The sequence below is a fragment of the Oncorhynchus gorbuscha genome, linkage group LG09 (genome assembly GCF_021184085.1).
Source record: "Oncorhynchus gorbuscha isolate QuinsamMale2020 ecotype Even-year linkage group LG09, OgorEven_v1.0, whole genome shotgun sequence".
In the NCBI taxonomy this organism is placed as follows: domain Eukaryota; kingdom Metazoa; phylum Chordata; class Actinopteri; order Salmoniformes; family Salmonidae; genus Oncorhynchus; species Oncorhynchus gorbuscha.
Genome location: NC_060181.1, coordinates 38,285,457 through 38,306,421, shown reverse-complemented (window position 1 = coordinate 38,306,421; position 20,965 = coordinate 38,285,457). Strand labels below are relative to the sequence as shown.

At 42.0% G+C, this 20,965-nt stretch overlaps 1 protein-coding gene across 6 annotated transcripts; it reads right to left on the bottom strand.

Moving 5' to 3' along the window:
* Positions 1-2,299: 2,299 nt before the first annotated feature.
* LOC124043542 (zinc finger protein 384-like) lies at positions 2,300-19,706 on the bottom strand. 6 transcript variants are annotated; one of them, XM_046362225.1, is made up of 12 exons: positions 19,557-19,706; positions 18,240-18,307; positions 17,695-17,944; positions 17,363-17,485; positions 16,879-16,917; positions 10,199-10,350; positions 9,921-9,997; positions 9,517-9,741; positions 6,227-6,394; positions 5,627-5,705; positions 5,237-5,395; positions 2,300-3,711 (listed from the first exon to the last, which is right to left on the bottom strand). In XM_046362225.1, the coding sequence occupies exons 2-12, from the start codon at positions 18,300-18,302 to the stop codon at positions 3,313-3,315; spliced, it is 1,734 nt and encodes a 577-aa protein (XP_046218181.1). In that variant the 5' UTR covers positions 18,303-18,307; positions 19,557-19,706; the 3' UTR covers positions 2,300-3,312. The 6 variants fall into 6 exon arrangements, with proteins under 6 accessions (XP_046218181.1, XP_046218184.1, XP_046218182.1 ...); XM_046362228.1 differs by having other exon boundaries at positions 17,773-17,944; XM_046362226.1 differs by lacking the exon at positions 19,557-19,706 and adding an exon at positions 18,921-19,419.
* Between the last annotated feature and the right edge of the window lie 1,259 nt (positions 19,707-20,965).

The following is a 20,965-nucleotide window of genomic DNA, read 5'->3' as shown; positions in this document are numbered from 1 at the left end:
CAAGAGTAATCAAACCTCCTTATCCTGACTAACACAATGTTACCCTGTTTCTGTGTTGCATCTTACTATAACCAGGACATAATCTACTTTCATGGTTGTCTCTTGTTTTATCAAGAAATAATACCAACAGTTGCTGTATTATATATTCTTAAATGGCATGTTTCAGTGAAAACCAAACCAAGCTTGGGAAAAAGTTACATACTATACATTTAATGAAAATAATGAGATGAATTCCATGGCAAGCAGATTGTATCCAGGACTGGTTTCATGTCGTTTTCTTTGAGTTATATTAGAATAGTGTGTTGTTTACTTTGTTTTTGAAGACTTGCCAAAATTGTAATGTGTCTCTGTATTTTTTTCAAATGGCTGTGCACTTGTGTCATGAAGAACCTTAGACATTTGTATTTTATAGGAAACATATATCCTTAAATGATATCAAATACAGAATTCCTTTGATTCTATTAACCACAACCCTCGTCTTCTTTGGTGCTTGTGTGTAGGAAGGTTGTGAAATGGGCATGGCACAGGGGACACTAATGGCAAATTAGTGTCCCTAACACAATAACCTAGCATACACAATATTCTACACTATTTCAATGTATAATTTACCTGTGTACTGTACAATACAATACCTTCAAACTGACTGGCCACGGCATGCAGGAAAAGGTGAATCGGACAGAAAGATCGTCCTCTCCGACTGTCTCACTTTATTGTCCTTACAAGGAGAAACAGTCTGTTCATATGAATGTGTACTGTGCATATACAGCGAGTGTAGCATAAGGGTAGTTAATAACGGCATTAGGAGCGTTAACAATAAGAATAATGAGAACTGTGTTATTTCAAAAGACACATAATGAAGTACAAGGAGTATACGTAAGATCACCAGCCAATCACAAGCCAGCTCAATAAATACAGAGCAGAATAGAGCTCTGTGATTGGATGGGTTACAAATACATGTCAACGATTCATACTTTTGAAGTTATTTTGTTTTCTTTTTCATATGTATTTAGATCTCTGTTTTTTCTTTACAGAGGCAGTACATCATTCCCTTTTTTTGAATGAAAAAAAAGTCACTTCTATATACAGTACCAGTCAAAAGTTTGGACACATACTCATTCCAGGGTTTTTCTTTATTTTGACTATTTTCTATATTGTAGAATAATAGTGAAGACATCAACACTATGAAATAATACACATGGACTCATGTAGTACCCCAAAAAGTGTTAAACAACAACTCATCCCAAACCATCTCAAATTGGGTTGAGGTCAGGCGATTGTGGAGGCCAGGTCATCTGATGCAGCACTCTATCACTCTCCTTCTTGGTCAAATAGCCCTTACACAGCCTGGAAGTGTTGGGTCATTGTCCTGTCGAAAAACAAATCATAGTCCCACTAAGCGCAAACCAGATGGGAAGGCGTATCACTGCAGAATGCTGTGGTAGCTATTCTGGTTTGCCTTGAATTCTAAATAAATCACTGACAGTGTCACCAGCAAAGCATCCCCACACCATAACACCTCCTCCTCCATGCTTCATGGTGGGAAATACACAGGCAGAGATTATCCGTTCACCCACACCTCGTCTCACAAAAACACGGCGGTTGGAACCAAAAATCTCCAATTTGGACTCCAGACCAATGGGCACATTTCCACCGGTCTAATGTCAATTGCTCGTGTTTCTTGGCCCAAACAAGTCTCTTCTTCTTATTGATGTCCTTTAGTAGTGGTTTCTGTGCAGCAATTTGACTGTTACTTAACTCTGTGAAACATTTATTTGGGCTGCAATTTCTGAGGCTAGTAACTAATGAACTTATCCTCTGCAGTAGAGATAACTCTGGGTCTTCCTTTCCTGAGGCGGTCCTAATGGGAGCCAGTTTTATCATAGCGCTTGATGGTTTTTGGCGACTGCACTTGACTGACCATGTCTTAATAAAAGTAATGATTATCTGTCATTTCTCTTTGCTTATTTGAGCTGTTCTTGCCATATTATGGACTTGGTCTTTTATCAAATAGGACCATCTGTATATAGGACCACCATTCTGTATTCCAACCATACCTTGATTGGCTCAAACACATTAAGGAAAAAATAAATTCCACAAATGAACTTTTATCAAGGCACACCTGTTAATTGAAATGCATTTCAGGTGACTACCTCATGAAGCTGGTTGAGAGAATGCCAAGAGTGTGCAAATCTGTCATCAAGGCAAAGGGTGGCTACTTTGAAGAATCTAAAATATTAAATATATTTTGATTTGTTTACCACTTTTTAGGTTACTACATGATTCCATATGTGTTATTTCATAGTTTTGATGTCTTCACTATTATTCTACAATGTAAAAAATAGTCAAAATAAAGAAAAACCCCGGAATGAGTAGGCGTGTCCAAACTTTTGAGTGGTACTGCATATCTACATAGATTACAGTATCTTCCAATGGATAATAATGAGGATAACATTGATAGTTGCGTACAATAAGAATAACGATGGTACTAATACTCTGTATGAAAGGTAAAAAAAAAAAAAAACTGTTAAAAGTACCTCATTGTTTCAACACAATCCGCCTTTCTCCCCCATACCCCTTGCTTTGCAAGAATGAGTTGGGAATATAGAAAATGATCATTCTTAAATACAAAATCTGCTCTGTTTCTTGATGTTTCTTTTCACTCACTTTCCTTGCACAATCTTTTTACTTTCCCACGTAGTTCGTTAACACATTCCAATGTTGGTAGAAAAATACATACATATGATAATATACATACAACTAATAAGTGAAACAATGAGAAACCATGAGGGTAAAAATACAAGATTGATCAAGTGCCTTCTTTATATCAGCCCCCCCCCCCCTCATCTCTTTTCGATGTCTTCTCCTTTAAGTGCCTTCTTTGAACCATTCATAGATTATCTCTTCATTCAATACTGGACTACATATCCCATACTTCCTCTTCATCTCAGGTTTCCTCTTCACGCCCTCCTTTCCTTCTCTGATTGGGTCTTGCATCGCCAAACCTCATTCTTCCATCCATTCCTTCGCCAACCCCAAGGCAGTGTCACTTTTACTTAGTCCTTTCTCCCTGTCAGTGTAGGCTGGTGGGAGGAGAAATCGGAGAACGGCCTCATTGAAATAGCTGGAATCAAACACATTGATTGTGTTTGACACAGTTCCATTTATTCCATTCCAGCCATCACAATGAGCCTATCCTCCCAGTTAAAGTGACACAGCCTCCTCCCTCCCTCCCTCCCTCCCTTTCCATTCTGTCTATCTTCTGCTCTGTCCAAACTCCTCTCCTCCCCTCCCCCCTCTGTCCATCCTCCTGCTCTATGAGTTCATGTGCTCCACCTGGATGGCTGAGGTGGACACGGTCAAGCAGAGGTCCTTATGGGCCGATAGATCAGCCACGCTGACTGGCTTGTACTGGATCTCGCCGGCCGACACCGTCTTGTACTGGTGCAGGTCGAAGGAGCATGGCACGCCCTCCGTCTGTGGGTAGCTGCCCTGCTGGGGGTTGTTGGGGTTCTGGGACTGGTTCTGCCCCGGGTTCTGGCCCGCCCCTCCAGGACCACCCACAGCATTTGCCCCGCCTCCTCCTCTCCCACGGCCCCTCCCCCTGCCCCCTCCTCCGGGGGTGTGGCCCTGAGCCTGCTGGGCGGCGATGGCTGCCGCCACCGTGAGGGGGTCAGGGTTGTGCTTCCGCATGTGTTTCATCAGGTAGGTCTCCTGGAGAAGAGGAGTGGGGAGAAAGATGGTGAGGGAGGTGGACAGTGCAGTGAACTCTTACTAAGCAGCGGGTCTTGGGGACAAAATGCAAGGGATTGGCAGCACCTACAGCTGAAGTCAGAAGTTTACATACACTTAGGTTGGAGTCATTAAAACTTGTTTCTCAACCACTGCACAAATTTCTTGTTAACAAACTATAGTTTGTCAAGTCGGTTAGGACATCTACTTTGTGCATGACAAGTCATTTTTCCAGAAATTGTTTACAGACATTACTTCAATTATAATTCACAATTCCAGTGGGTCAGAAGTTTACATACACGAAGTTGACTGTGCCTTTAAACAGCTTGGAATATTCCAGAAAATGATGTCATGGCTTTAGAAGCTTCTAATAGGCTAATTGACATAATTTGAGTCAATTGGAGGTGTACCTGTGGATGTATTTCAAGGCCTACCTTCAAACTCAGTGCCTCTTTGCTTGACATCATGGGAAAATCAAAAGAAAACAGCCAAGACCTCAGAAAGAAAATTGTGACCTCCACAAATCTGGTTCATCCTTGGTAGCAATTTCCAAACACCTAAACTTACCACATTCATCTGTATAAGCAATAACACGCAAGTATAAACACCATGGGACCACGCAGCCGTCATACAGCTCCCTATAGAAAATGTGTGGGCAAAACTGAAAAAGCTTGTGCGAGCAAGGAGGCCTACAAACCTGACTCCATTACACCAGTTCTGTCAGGAGGAATGGGACAAAACTCACCCAACCTAATGTGCGAAGCTTGTGGAAGGCTACCCAAAACATTTGACCCAAGTTAAACAATTTAAAGGCAATGCTACCAAATACATAATTGAGTGTATGTAAACTTCTGACACACTGGGAATGTGATGAAAGAAATAAAAGCTGAAATAAATAATTCTCTCTACTATTATTCTAATATTTCACATTCTTAAAATAAAGTGGTGATCCCAACTAGGATTAAATGTCAGGAATTGTGAAAACTGAGTTTAAATGCATTTGGCTAAGGTATATGTAAACTTCGACTTCAACTGTACATACAAACTCAGTCATTTGTAGTCTATGCAAATTACTGGAAGGAAATATGGGCCAAGCGTATATAAACTACAGTAGAGGGGGGGAGCAGTGTTTTTAACTACATAGCCAAACGCCTATCTGTACAGTACTATACAACACTATAGGTTACCATCAAGCCAAACTACTGCGTGTACTTGTTCATCTACTCTTCTACTGGTTGTTCCACTGTTTTCACTACCAACCAACTTACAGTAACCTGAAGTACTGTAGTCCTTCAAGTAATCTAATATTGCAGTTACTGAAAGAAGTACATACAATGAATTAATCTCCACCCTCACAATGCTCTAGCCCCTCCCCTAAAATATGACATTGCTGAACACCACTTTCATTCACCAGGCCCCTCACAAGTGGGAGGCCCCGCATCTAGAAAGCAAAAGTGGGTGTGACTCTTTTAAAAGGGGTGGGACTTCATGTGATTAGCAGGCGTACCGAGGTGTAGGCGCGGTTGCACAGGCCACAGGAGTAAAGCTTGGCGTGTTTGACCGTGTGAGTGGTCAGGTGCACCTCCAGACTGGCCGCATCTGTGTAACCGCGGTTACAGTTGTGGCACTTATACGGCTTGTCTTTGTTGTGCTGGCGGCGGTGAGACTGGGGTAAGCAGCAATGTAAGAGTTAATACATTATGATTATTGTGACTATAACTTTATCATGCCTACATCATATCATTATGCTTATGTTATTAACTGTACATAATTCATTTAAAAATACGTGTATTTTTGCTATGAGAAACTTACAACCAAATAAATTGAACTTGAGATGATTATTGTCCAAATTTGAGATCTATTGGACTTGTGAATTGGATGTAGAAGTCCTGCCTACCTGTAAGTTGGACAGCTGAGTGAATGCTTTCTCACAGCCAGGATGGATACACTTGTAAGGTCGATCCCCCGTGTGGATCCTATGGAAGTGAAACACAGTCTGTAATGAACTACAGCTCCCCGAAAACCCCAGTAGCCTGACTACTTTCATTACAGTGTCACTCACTCCAAGGAACTGACAGGAAAGATGGAAAGAGAGAGATCCAATCCCAAATCAACCACACTAACTAATGGTCTTTCTTGACGGCCCCTCATAGATAGAGTTTCCACCATAATACTTACTGGTAAATCCAACCAGTCCATTCAGATGTCAAAGTGTAAGGGATACGTATATTGGCAACAGTCTCATGTCCAAACTGATGCTGACATGAGGGAGGAGCTAGAAAATGTAGCAAACTTTAATGAGACTTGTAATCACATCAATTTATCCTAAACACTTTATTAAATAACTCTGTGGGCTGTTTTGAAATTGAGCAAGAAGATAAAAGAATGAGAGACGATTGAGAAGGAAAGAGAGAGAGAAAAAAAAAGAGGAGTAGATGGAACTAGAGAGGGTGTGTGATGACGTGACTGCCCACTGTCCCTGTTTAGTAGTGTTTACCTGTGGTGTTGCTGTAAGTGACTGAGCTGCCTGAATGTTTTCTGGCAGAAGGAGCAGGTGTAGGGCTTGGACCCGCTGTGGATGCGGATGTGCTGGGCAAGGTAGCTGGAGTTGGAGAACGATTTGGAGCAGTGGGGACACTTGTGCGGTTTGCCCTCAGTGTGGTTTCTAACAAGGGGATGGGGAGATGGAGAGAGAAGAAGAGAGAGATTTATAATGTATCAAATCAGCGACAAATTATCCTGAGATCAAATCATAATCAAATCACCCCAAATCAAGTTTAGAGCAGTTTGATTGACAGTGTGCACTTTTTTGTTGTTGCTGTGTCTGAGTTGCAAAACACAGTACGAAAACAGACAGCAGGCAGTCCCCCTTTCCTTTCTCTCTCTCTCTCCACCTATGGTGTGCTAACGATATTGTGTGGTAATTCTACAGAGGCCTACAACTTAGACATTTGAGTGAAGGCATGTGCTCGCCTTTCTCTTGAAACATAAGGCAAAAAACTGTGAGGGGCATGTGAGGGAGGAAATGCTAACAGAACAGTGAGGGTGGGAGAAAGGGAAAATCAATTTATTTAATTCCTCAAACATTCAAGAAACCAAAGACTGGTTGAAGAGATGGTGCACAGATAGAACTGAAAGAGTCAGGGAAAGGCGTCCAAATAAAATTAAGAACTCAATATGGAAAGATGTAGTCTTTGGATATCTAAATGTACAGATCGAGCCATATTATTTGTCTGAAATAAAAACATTTACGTTATGACGCTCTTTCAGGGACAGTTTACCCAAAATGACATCCTTTCCCCAAAGATGGACGTGACTTATTTGTCTTTGCTATGGTTCTCCAGCCATCAAAAAGGAAGAATGCAATCTGTCACTTTCAAAGAAGTTAACCCCTCTTCAGATCAAATGTGGTGTTCCACAGGGATCGATGCTTGGACCTCTATTATTTCTAGTTTACCAAACGCATAAAAACAACTTTTTCAGATTGTGTTTGTCAATAACATAAGCAACTTTAATTCCCCCCAAAATCTGCAACCTACACATAAAAACTATAGCCTCAAAGATAGCAAACAACGCATACACTTATTGTGATCTCTCTTGAATACAATCACGGCACTCAATCTGTACTACACTTGAAGCCTGAACTGTGCTTTTTGACCTCCCCTACACATTTTGTTTTTAACCTAGCACTGAATGTTGTGTCAAAAATCTTTGTCTACGTCTCTGGTAATGGTTATATACGGTATCACTGTCTTCCATATGTTCCTGCTTGTATGTACAGTACCAGTCAAAAATTTGGTCACACCTACTCAATCTAGGGTTTTATTTATTTTGACTATTTCCTACATGGTAAAATAATAGTGAAGACATCAAAACTATGAAATAACACATATGGAATCATGTAGTAATCAAAAAAGTGTTAAATGAATCAAAAAATATTTTGCAATGATGACTGCTTTGCACACTCTTGGCATTCTCTCAACCAGCTTCACCTGGAATGCTTTTCCAACAGTCTTGAAGGAGTTCCCACATATGCTAAGCACTTGTTGGCTGCTTTTCCTTCACTCTGCGGTCCGACTCATCCCAAACCATCACAATTTGGTTGAGGTCGGGGGATTGTGGAGGCCAGGTCATCTGATGCAGCACTCCACCACTCTCCTTCTTGGTAAAATAGCCCTTACACAGCCTGGAGGTGTGTTGGGTCATTGTCCTGTTGAAAAACAAATCATAGTCCCACTAAGCCCAAACCAGATGGGATGGCATATCGCTGCAGAATGCTGTGGTTGCCATGCTGGTTAAGTGTGCCTTGAATTCTAAATAAATCACAGACAGTGTTACCAGCAAAGCATCTCCATACCATAACACCTCCTCCATGCTTTATGGTGGAAAATACACATGCAGAGATCATCTGTTCACCCACACCGCGTTTCACAAAGACACAGCGGTTGGAACCAAAATTCTCCAATTTGGACTCCAGACCAAATTTCCACCGGTCTAATGTCCATTGCTCCCATTTCTTGGCCCAAGCAAGTCTCTTCTACTTATTGGTGTCCTTTAGTAGTGGTTTCTTTGCAGCAGTTTGACCATGAGGACCTGATTCACACAGTCTCTCTGAATAGGTGATGTTGAGATGTGCTTGTTACTTGAACTCTGTGAAACATTTATTTGGACTACAATCTGAGGTGCAGTTAACACTAATGAATTTATCCTCTGCAACAGAGGTAACTCTGGGTCTTCCTTTCCTGTGGTGGTCCTCATGAGAGTCAGTTTCAACATAGCGATGGTTTTTGCGACTGCACTTGAAGAAACGTTCAAAGTTCTCGACATTTTCCAGATTGACTGATCTCCTGGTCTTAAAGTAATGATGGACTGTCATTTCTCTTTGCTTATTTGAGCTGTTCTTGCCATAATATAGACTTGGTCTTTTACCAAATATCTTATGTATACCACCCCTACCTCAAGTTGGTTTAGAGAATGCCAAGAGTGTGCAAAGCTGTCATCAAGGCAAAGTTAAGCTACTTTGAAGAACTTGTTTAACACTTATTTGGTTGCTAAATGAATCCATATGTGTTATTTCATCATTTTGATATCTTCACTATTATTCTACAATGTAGAAAATAGTAAAAATAAAGAAAACCCCTGGAATGAGGTGTATACAAACTTTTGACTGGTACTGTAAGTGAACATGTGGAACCGAGAGCGGGGAAGCAGACAGTCAGAAAAGTCAAATGAGGGATAAGGATGAGATAGGAAGAAAAGATGGATACCACAAAATGAAGAGGGCACACGCAAAGAAATCAACAGAACATAACTGAACAAATTCATCAAATTTCACAAAAAGCAATTTGGCAAGAAAAAACAAGTCAAAAAGCACACACTCTGCTTAGAAAAGTGGTGACATTTCGACAAGAGAGGAAAAAGGTGGAGCTGCTTTGTCACACGTCACCAGAAATATCACTATTGGGCTTGTTTATTCTAAATCTGCAGTCATAGATGAAGTACAATAAGACGGTTTTAAAATCAGTATTCTTGGGGATAATGTATTATTTGCATTGTCAAAATAAAAACCCATGTATCTAATGCAGAGTAGTTACTCATATTGTAATGGTCAAATCCAAAGCCAAATGTGGAAAGGTACATTGGTATCAATATCCCAGAATTTGTAGTGATAGTCTTTACTACCAGCCCTTCATTCTTGTGTGACAGTCTATACTCTGCAGTCACACACCTATTCCCTGAAATCAATCATCACACACACACTCACACACGCCAGGGAGGCAGCAGTACCGTGTGTGCTGCTGTAAGTGACTGAGCTGCCTGAATGTTTTCTGGCAGTAGGAGCAGGTGTAGGGCTTGGCCCCGCTGTGGATGCGAATGTGCTGGGACAGGTAGCTGGAGTTGGCGAACGACTTGGAGCAGTGGGGGCACTTGTGCGGCTTGGCTTCCGTGTGAGACTTGGCGTGGATTTGCATGTCCGACTTGCTGAAGAACGTCACCGCACACATCCGGCACCTGGAATATGGGTATGAGAGAGTGGCAGGTGGTGGAAATGGAGAGAAAACAAGAAGAACAGAGATACTGTATAGACACAGGGATACGTTGAATGGGGAATACATTACAGGGACAACTTGGGTAACAAATTGTGAGAGTTAAGGGGTAAAAAGTATGTAAGCACAAAGCCTCTAATCTACCTGTATGATTTGGTCCCATCTTTGTTCCCATGCTCATCCTCATCATTTGATAAGTCATAATGGTCGGCAGTGTGGTGCTGTAAACAAACAATATTTGTTTTTATAAACAACACTTTGCTTCACTAATCCTGAAATAATGACACTACATACGTAGACTTAACATATTTTATCACTATGGATTGGATTGACTGGGGAGTTGATCTAAACACAACATAATACTCAACATAACTTCTGTAGAGGCTTAGTTCTTATGTGACATCCCTTAGACTCTCAATCACCTGTCCCCCAGCAGCCAGGTGTGCCAGAATCAACGCATCACTTCCTGGGGGGAGGGTGGCGCCCGCCCTCGGCATCATTGACTTCTTCTTCCTGCCCCGCTTCCCGGGCGTTGGCATGACAGCAGGAGGGATGACCAAATCCTCTTTCTTGCCTGAAACGGGTACAAAAAAATAGGGTGGGGAAAGGAAGGATAGAGGGAAGGGGAGAGAACGGGGGGGATACAGCTTTGATTAAAAGACACCAACAAACTACATATCCCTTGGGCCTCTTCTTGGTGAGTATCATCCAAAACGGTGTCTCCTGGTATGCAATGGTGAAAGCAACAACGTGTGAGTGGTATATAACCCCATACACTGAGGCATTTTAATCTCTTCACCCATGTCATGACTGTCCTGTGAGGATCCGAATGGGTCATATCAGCTTGGCAAGGGATGACAGTAACCACAGAGGGGGGAGAAGGGAGCTGGTGGATGGTTGACACCTCACACCCTGTTGTAAATTAAAGGAGATCTAGAGTCTCTCTCTCCAAAATTCACACAGGAATGTTAATTTGTCTCCAGAGACTGTTTTCCCGCTGAAACTCTTAACACGTTCTAAAGCGAATACTGGAACAATATTTCTAACACAGAACGTGTGGAAGGGTCAGAGATAATCTAAAGAATAATAATGTTATATGGGTTGTTATTTTGTGATGTCATTAAAAAGGTTATAAAGGAAATACTGTAACTTGAAAAGTATATACCGTAATTGCTGGACTATTAAGCGCACCTGAATATAAACCGCACCCACTGAATTATTAAAACATATGTATTTTGTACATAAATAAGCCGCAGGTGCCTGCCGGTACATTGAAACAAATAAACTTTACACAGCCTTTAAACGAAACACGGCTTGTAACAAAAATTCAAACAGTAGCCTACCAACAAAGTCATTGGTCACCATCTTCCTCCTCCTGTGCACTGAAACCACTGAAGTCATCTCCTTCGGTGTCGGAGTTGAATAGCCTCAGAATTGCTTCATCCGATATTGGATCGTTTTCATTGTCGCTCTCGTCACTTTCATCCGGAGGCAAATACCCCGCTGAGCTCATGCTACCCCTTCAACACGCAGCAGTCCAGCCTTTCGAAACCCGTTGATGATAGTGGATTTTTTGACAATGCTCCACGCTGTCAGGACCCACTGGCAGACTTGACCATAAGATGCTCTTCGCCTGCGGCCCATTTTAGTGAAGGATTTCTCCCCACTTGTCATTCAAGCCTCCCACTGAACAAGGAGCGCCACCTTAAATGCACGATTTACACTGATGTCGAGTGGCTGCAAATACTTTGGGCCATCTGCTTTTCTTCCCTCTGAAAGCTTTTGTTGTCTTTCTGCACTGAGTCAGTTCCTCACGCTGCTGTTTCCAACGTCTTATCATCGACTCATTACGGCCAAGCTCCCATGCAGCAGCTCTATGCAGCAGCTCTATTTCCTTTTCCAACAGCCAGATTTATCGCCTTCAACTTGAAAGCTGCATCATATGCCTTTCTCCGCGTCTTTGCCATGATGAGGGTGACAAAATTACTACTGTAATCAGAATGATGGGAAGTTTGAGCACGCTCGATTTACGTCACATTATGTGACTGTGCTCAGTTTTTTGGCGGCGTGAATCTTGTGAAAGCGGGATAAATCCATAAATTAGCCGCGTCATTGTATAAACCGCGAGGTTCAAAGTGTGGGAATAAAGTAGCGGCTTATAGTCCGGAAATTACGGTACACTACATGTACGAAGTCTCCATCCTCTACTTTGTATATGAAATATGAAAAACGATTCATGTATTTTTGTTAAGATAGGAATGTGATTTTAGGAGCCATAAGAGATAATTTATCTCGAATAAACTTAGCACAGTAAGTAGCCACGCCCCGAGTGAGGTCAGATAGCATGTCAGCTTGACAGAACCATCCCTTTCGACATGAGTTCATAAAAGGATTGGTAAAGAAATTAACATTTAGTCCAGGAAAGACCAGGTGTTGCAACCCACATCTAAAGTGGTTTGAACACTGAATCTCAACACGAGGTTGAAACAATAACGTCACCTTCTAGACAATCACTGGTACGGCTGATTAGCTGTCCGAAGTAAAATCTCTTCGAAAGTGAATTTAAGTGGGACTATTCTGTCAAATCACCATAGTGCGCTACTCTCATCACAGCACGGCTGGCTAGCCTATCTTCAAAGAAGCTTCAGGAGAAAATGAGAGAACAGAGAAACACCTTTTGGGCAATCAGAGCCTTACAAGCGTGCAGAGGAAAAGCCCAACACCCTTCCTAAGGAGGCCTGGTTCAGACAGAGAGATAAACGACAAACGAAGGCATTCACATGTAAATACATTCATGATTTCTTACACCAAACGGGCCGCAGTTCGTGTGCAAAGTATATGATTACTGTGAGAGTAGTTCCTAAAAATGTATTAACGATAAGTGTCTGTTTCTCTCTCTCCCCCTCCCTTCCATCTCCTTTGTAACAAGCCACCATAGGTTGTGTCAGTCCACTAGGGACCTTTCCTCATGTAGTAAGTGTGTATGTTTATCCTGTGTTATTTATTTACCAGCTAACTTAATGATAATTAAAACAATTTGTGTAGTACCGAATCATAAGGAAGGCTGGGGTTTTGCAGATGCAGGAGGTTACGACCGTTCAGAATTACTTTCTTATTTAACCTTTATTTAACTAGGCAAGTCAGTTAACCTCTTGGAACACTAGGGGCAGTATTTCATTTTTGGATGAAAAAACGTTCCCGTTTTAAACAAGATATTTTGTCACGAAAAGATGCTCGACTATGCATATAATGGACAGCTTTGGAAAGAAAACACTGACGTTTCCAAAACTGCAAAGATATTATCTGTGAGTGCCACAGAACTGATGCTACAGGCGAAACCAAGATGAAAATTCAAACAGGAAATGAGCAAAGTTTGAGGCGCTGTTTTCCATCGTCTCCTTATATGGCTGTGAATGCGCCCTGAACGAACCTACACGTTCTGCCGTTTCCCCAAGGTGTCTGCAGCATTGTGACGTGTTTGTAGGCATATCATTGGAAGATTGGCCATAAGAGACTACATTTACCAGGTGTCCACCCGGTGTCATTTGTCGAAATTGGTGCGTAATCTCCAGCTGCAAGCATTCTTCCATGTGATTCAGAGGAGAGAGGAGACTTCCACGAACGATAAATCATCGATGAGATATGTGAAAAACACCTTGAGGATTGATTCTAATCAACGTTTACCATGTTTCTGTCGATATTATGGAGTTAATTTGGAAAAAAGTTTGGCGTTTTGATGACTGAATTTGTTTTTTTTTGGTAGCCAAACGTGACGAAAAAAACGGAGCGATTTCTCCAACACAAAGAATCTTTCAGGAAAAACTGAACATTTGCTATCTAACTGAGAGTCTCCTCATTGAAAAGATCCGAAGTTCTTCAGAGGTAAATTATTTTTATTTGAATGCTTTTCTTGTTTTTGTGAAAATGTTGCCCGCTGAATGCTACGCTAAATGCTACGCTAGCTATCAATAATCTTACACAAATGCTTGTTTTGCTATGGTTGAAAAGCATATTTTGAAAATCTGAGATGACAGTGTTGTTAACAAAAGGCTAAGCTTGAGAGCTAGCATATTTATTTCATTTCATTTGCGATTTTCATGAATATTTAACATTGCGTTATGGTAATGAGCTTGAGGCTTTATTCATGATCCCGGATCCGGGATGGCTAGAATCAAGAGGTTAAGAACAAATACTTATTTACAATGATGGCCTGCCGGGAAGAGTGGGTTAACTGCCTTGTTCAGGGGCCGAATAACCGATTCTTACCTTGTCAGCTCGGAGATTCGATCCAGCAACCTTACTGTCCCAACACTCTAACCCCTAGGCTACCTGCCACCCCTGGCTAGCTTGTCTTCAAAGAAGAATGATGATATGATATGAGGTTATGATTAATACGTTGACTGTTCTATGGTTTTGATAGGTAAAGACCTTTAGAGTTTAATTCGGGAGATGGTAACTCTAAACAACCGCTCTCGTGGTTCCCCAAATTCCTAATGAGTTAATTGTTACATGATTAATTTAAAATCGGGTAACAATTAAACATAGTTAGTTGATTCAATAAATAACAGTCATCAGATTAATGAAAGTAAAGTCACAACACCCATATACTGAAATACCTGATAGACTTCATCGCTGCAAAAATAATAGTTTACAGTCAACTGCCTATTTTGACAGCATTGCACAGTTACACAACTAAACAAAATGGATTTTGCTTTTTGAATGGGCCAGATACTGTAGTTGATATATTTTGGACATTAATCCAGGACAATGGTTTTCATCAATCTTTGGATGATCACATTCATGAATGGAATAGCACCACCAGAGAACATGGCGGCGTACTCCAGATCACTCCATTGGTCCTCCAGATAACTTGCTTGGACCATTAGTGGACCATTAGTGGATGTGCATGAGATCATATTCCTAGACTTTCAGATATCATTTTTGGAGTTACACACTCAGATACCTCTACTAGACCATCAATAGGTCGCAGATCTGATCATCTTCATAATATGTTGTGAGATTTATAGTGTGAGTGAGATTTATAGTGTGAGCTTAAGTCCAGTAAAACATTACATCCAAGACGTTTTCTTTGCAGCTTATAACAGGCCTTTCAGCAGCGTTTGCCTGATTTGAAAATGGTGTGGCGAAAGAACCTCTGAAATAAACAACTGCAATTGGTTCATAGAACTGGAGTTACTTCAGTAACCTCCGATAGCCGCTAGATGCGGTTGTAATAAACAGTGGTTTCTGTTTTCTTCCTACAATTGTGGCTCTATCTTTTGAATGATTTAAGCTACAACATAGGACCCCATCACTGAAACACAAGACGTACCGTGGTTCCTCCATTAAAAGTTGCGAGCTTACACCGCGGGACGTAAAGGTAATTTGTGGTTTAGTACAGTACACTGCGTCACCACTTCATTGCTCCTGACCAGTGCAAGGGCGACATAAGCCTAAATAGAAACTGATAATTGAGCACGACTTCAGTATTACTTACTAAAACGGTTGGTACACTAAGGTTTTTATTATTTTATTATGATTATTTTGCTCTTAAAGTAGTACTGTAGGCCACTCCTGACCAGTCACGTTGTACAGTACCTGAGTGGCGCAACAGTCTAAGACACTTCATAGGAGTGCAAGCTGTGTTGCTACAGATGCTGGTTCAATATCCATGCTGGCCTCGACTGGGAGTCCCATGAGATGACAGTAGGTTTTAGTTTTTTCTTCAAAAACAGAAATTAATTATTCTAAATAACAAACTTGTAAATAAAGCCAATTAGTAACAATGTCTCACCCCATGTTCAAGAATGGCCTTCTTACTCACTCATTTCACGTTATTTGAAAACGAAATCATCTCCGAAATATTTAAGTGGCATTGCACTAATAATGGAGCTGACTAGGGAAGTGTTCCCGCTGTTCTGTTCTTAGTGCCAGTCTGCACGTTCAAACTAAAACAATGTAACTAATAATGGCATCTTAATGCTTTCGTTAATAAAAATAACGATAAAAACCTCTTTCAAAATGCCAATGTTTATTTAGTTTTGGATCCATAATGAATTACTATGGGAATAAATATCACTGAATTACAGAAATATCCCCCAATCCTCTATATGTAATTATTGGTGGAGAGTCCCGTCATATTTTTCAATATACTGTAGGCCTACTGTAGGCGACATGAGTCTCACTAGTGTAGGTCTTATTTATTTAAAGAGCATATTGAAGTTAGAAGCAATAGCCTACAACTATTTTAGCACCGTTCCACGCTGCTCTGAGACAAGCATGGGGACTGGTCTTGATAAATCGATTAGATTTTTATTTTCACTGAATCTCCGTTTGAGTATTGGTTAGACTAGAATTAGAAAATTAGGGTGTAGACATGTTATGCTCTTAGTGTAACCTTATTTAATTAGGCAAGTCAGTTAAGAACAAATTATTCTTTACAAGGACAGCCTACTCCTTCCTCCCCGTCGGGGATTTAAACCCCAGTCTCCCGCGTGCCGCAGGACACTGGATTCTTTAGCTAAATAGCCCAGTACTGTACTCCCGACCGTCACGTTGTACAGCGCCATATTTTCCTTCAATCCTAACGGAAACCCAGAGGGTTTTTAGTTTTCCTTGGAATAGAAACACCATAATATTAATCAAATTAATCCCAAACTCTAAAAGTAATTGTAAAGGTAGATACAAATTATTTGTGACATTGTGGTTACAATAAAGAACGTAAACAAGATGCCGTGTTTTTATATGCATTTCAGTCACTTCAAACATACTGTCAAAAGTACTGTCAGACTGATTTGTAAGAAACGGTCATAACACCAATTTTAAAAAGTAAACATTGGCTGTTGATTACATCACCATTTTTAATGGGAACCCCTGCCTTACAGTATCTCCACACAGACAAGTCATCTAGAAAGCAACTCAACTGCACATCCAAACCAGCAATCAAACAGTTCAGAGTGCAAGTAAACACAACCACAAGACTGAACATGGGCTAATGTTGCAGGGCTTTGCTGCTAAGCAGTAGGGATGGTTGATGGCATTTGGGGAGGGAGTAGTCAGCTAGGTGGGGCAGGGTGGAGGGGAGATGGAGGTGGGTACTCACTGTGGCTGTAGAAGTAGAGAGAGGAGTGCTGGCTGCTCTCTGACAGAAACCGAGAGAAGAGAACACACTCAACACACGGAGCCCACTACCCGGCTCGATCCCTCTCGCTCACACCGCAGAGGGTGGGGGTGGGGGGGGCTGGATCAGGTCATGGGTTAGTGGTTGGCTGCTGGCGTTGCAGGGGTTAGCTCAAGCAGCAATGAGTGTGTTACCATGTGTGTGTGTGTGTGTAAGTGCATCTCTGTGAGTGTTGAGTCTAAAAGACTTTAGAACGTGGTGCCCCCCTTGCTGGGCAAGCCCATATCAACCATATTTTTTTAATGATCCAATGAATGTACAGTATGTGTGTATGTGAGTGTGTGCCAGTGAGTCTGCTACGGTTGTTGATAAGCCAGGACAGGTTTGCAAGCTGCTCAGGCACACAACCTATCACAATGTGGAGGGGAAAGGTAAACAGGTTTGGGGGAACGGGTGGAGATTTTACCTGTGTTTGTGGGGTGCAGTGAGGACACTATCATGGTGGTGGCAGGGGGTCCGGACACAAAAGATTGTGTGGAGGTGGGTTGAGAGACCAGGGTGCCTTGAGGAGTGGTTATCACTAGCCCCGCTAAGAGGGAGAGAGAGACTGTGACCTGACTGCACCACGCCCCTCCAAGAGAGAGCTGAGGCACACACTAGACACCCAATGAAATACAGAGAACGTTTGACAGACATCACTATAACATGATTAAGCCAGACAGAAACAGGGAAGAGATACACATAGAACAACCACAGAGGATCGCCAGACAAACGGACACTGGTGTTTCGTCTTCTCACCTGCCGTCATGATGCCCGTGGACTGGACGGGCACCACCGTGATATTCTGTGAGGTGTGCGGCTGGTGCAGGTGCCCACCTATGGCGTTCAATTGGACGCCTCCACCTTCCTGTTTGGGCACCACCCGGCCTCCAGCGTCCATGGTGAGCACGGCGGTGGGATAGTGCGAGGAGTGAGGGAACGATGGAGAACCCTTATTGTCTGGACTCAACTGCTCCTTCATCTTGTTCAGGAACATGGCGTTTTCAATCTATAGTGGAGGGGGAAGGTGGATAGGAAAGTAGAGGAGGGAAAGAGAAAGACAGGCAATAGAGAGAATGGGTGAGATGCCAAAAGGAAATAAGTAGAGGTGATAGATGTTGATAAGTGAAGTGGGAGAGGGGTAGAAATTATCATTTAGAGAGGCTCATTGTTTTGTTACTTACACATGAATTACAGTAAATTTTATGTTTTTCCATCCTCACCTAAGGTGTAAGCTCATTAATAGTGCCAACTAAAATGTATTATGTACAATTCAAAATAAGGTCCAGTAATAAGGTTTCTACCTGTCCTTGTACTGTAGGAACGGGAGACCAAAAGTATGATGAGTTGAAATGGGAATCTTCCATTATTTCTGTAATTGAAAAGCAACATGACTTATAAACACCTGCTCGCTCAAATGAGACCATGCCCATCAAAACTGATGTCTGGCAAAAGTTCTTGGTCTCTTGCAACTGCTAAGCTTATCCAAGAAGTTGAGTAAAAGAAAGATTTTTCCGCAAGGGAATGGGGAACGTTGAATGATACAAATGTTTTTTCTTCACTGGTATGCATTTTTCCCACTGCCTATAATTTAACAAAGATTTTTAAAAAGTGTGAGCCATATTGTATGTAAGAGTCCGTGGCCCCCGGACAGAGAGTGTTGCTGTTGGTCAGGATTGTAAATGGCATGTTATTGTTCACATACAAGTAAATGCATGCAGAGCGCAGATCAATGGCTACTTAAACTTATAACAGTCTACAGATGAGATAACAAAAAATGAGGGATACATTATATTGCATACATAATAGAATATTTAACAGAAATATTTAAATATGCCATGCATGGAGTGGGCACTATAAATTAAGGAACAATGAATGTCAAGTCTGTCATTGAAAATCATCCAGGTAGTAGGTGTAGAACAGTGGAAGTTATTTATTGTAGATTTGTAACTCAATACACCAGCAACAGAAAGGTGTCTGCTAACCATTCTGAAGTGGAACATTAAGTTCTGTCAAGTTATAGTATGTCCTATCCCAGGCCAGGACACACACACACAAGACAGCTTGCCAGCCAACGGGATAGCCGCCGACCGTCACCTAACGTTACAATAAAACACTCGCCTACCCTTTCTTTCAGCTAAATGTCTGGTGGCAAGCTTGATAGACTGCTATTGATGTTATCTAGCGAGTTAATTATCTAGCAACAACAGAGGAGTGAAATCTGAGCTAGTTAGTTAACGTAGAAGCTAGCTAGCTCCTTGAGGTTAGCTGGCTAGCTAACTTGCCTCCATTAATTTCAGCTTTTGTTAGCTAGCTTGCTACTATGCGGCCTATTTTTAAAGTCGACAATAAACAAATAAACTCCCGCTTGAAAACAACAATGCCACAACCCCTTAAGCCTCCATCCCTCTCCCTGTTCGTCACACTGAGAAAATAAAAAAACAAAAAAAACCTCACGAATAAAAAAAACACAGAAAAAAACGTCGACGCCAATGCCCCTGTGCGAGACGCAGCTTCATGCAGACTTCCGGCTGTCCAGATAGAGGAAAGCAGCAGCTCCTGTGAGCTGCTCTGTCATACAGAAATAATTAACGATAGAGTAATAACTCGATGTTAATTACCGGTGTTGTCGATTCCCTCTCAACCCCGGGGGTCCCGCGGGTCGGGACAGTTCGGAAACTCAGTCCAAATCCGCCCGAACCCTCAGATTCGCCGATTTTTTTCCACTAGATTTTTTTCTTTTTCCCTCTTGTGGGTCTGCTCCGCTCTACACTTCCGGTGCCGATACATTGATTTCCGGTCCTTGGAGTCCTGTACAGAACTCTTAAAATTTATATAATCATATATTATATGAATATTTAGTTTAATTTCTGACTATATGGAATTTACTGTTGGTAGCCTTCCACTATCAATGATGGCTAATACAGGTATGCCACAGTACAGGCAAAGACACTGGTTCCCAAACTGGAATCCTGGTCCAGTTTCCAACAAGGTGCAAGAAAAAAAAAATCCTTCCCCATCAGATATTGTTCCCCCACTATATTGCAGCGAACAGAGGGAGCGGGAAGTGCACCCTGGTCTCCGGCGTGAATACCCTGGTCTCCGCATCGAGTCTATAGGTTTAACCCACTTGGTGGGAAATGTAATGTGGCTCATATAGCGAGGATTGCTACACTGCCCTCTCTGAACAGGAAGCCACGTCCCCTTAATCCGACTAGACTCAGCCCCCTCATGTCCCGGACTGTGTGTTACGATGACCTAACGGCCACCATCCCACTTCTGACACCAATGTAGCGAACGCAAAGAGCAGGAAACAAATCCTGGTCTCTGGCATGAAAGTCAAACACCCTAAGCATCGCCCCAATATGGTTAACCCACTTGGTGTAAATTGTACCATGGCTCATATAACGAGGATCGCTACAATATACTGTTCTCTATCAGATACTGCTTTCCCATCATAAAGACCTACTGTTGTTCCCCCATCATGGCCATAATTGACATTGCTGCATGTGAAATGAACAACAGCTGAACATGATGGCCTTAACCTGCTTAATTCCTGCTGAGACATTACCACGCAACCCCAAATAGCCTGGGATACATGGGTCCAAGTCAGCAAAATATCACTAAACCCATCCAAATGCAAAACCACCTTCACCAAAAGACCTCAACCCATAATAACCTTACTGTGTATAGAATACGTGCCCCAAGTCACCCACCAGAGGAGCAACCCTGCTTAGCTTCAGGGGCAACCCAGCGGGTGGGATGGCATGGCTGCTGGCAATCTATAGGAAACCAACTCCAAACATTTTTTCCTCTGATGGCTCAAAAGACTAGGAGTTTCCAGGGAGGATCTCACCAATACTACTCTGGGTGCATCCACCCGACACAGTGCATATGCAACCCAAACAGTACATATGCAGCCCCAGCTGGTCTTTGATCCCTGTTATAGCTCCCTAACAACAGCTCTAACAGAATGTGATAGGAAGTGAAAAGTTGTTATTGGGCATACAGGTATCTTAAACAATAGTAG

Excerpts from the sequence above, each read along its gene's own strand:
- LOC124043542 (XM_046362225.1), bottom strand. The coding sequence starts at position 18,302 with ATGGAAGATTCCCATTTCAACTCATCATACTTTTGGTCTCCCGTTCCT. Across the intron at positions 17,945-18,239 it reads TTCCTACAGTACAAGGACAG|ATTGAAAACGCCATGTTCCT; the intron begins GTAGAAACCTTA and ends CCTCCACTATAG. Across the intron at positions 10,351-16,878 it reads TCTCTACTTCTACAGCCACA|GCAAGAAAGAGGATTTGGTC; the intron begins GTGAGTACCCAC and ends TACCCGTTTCAG.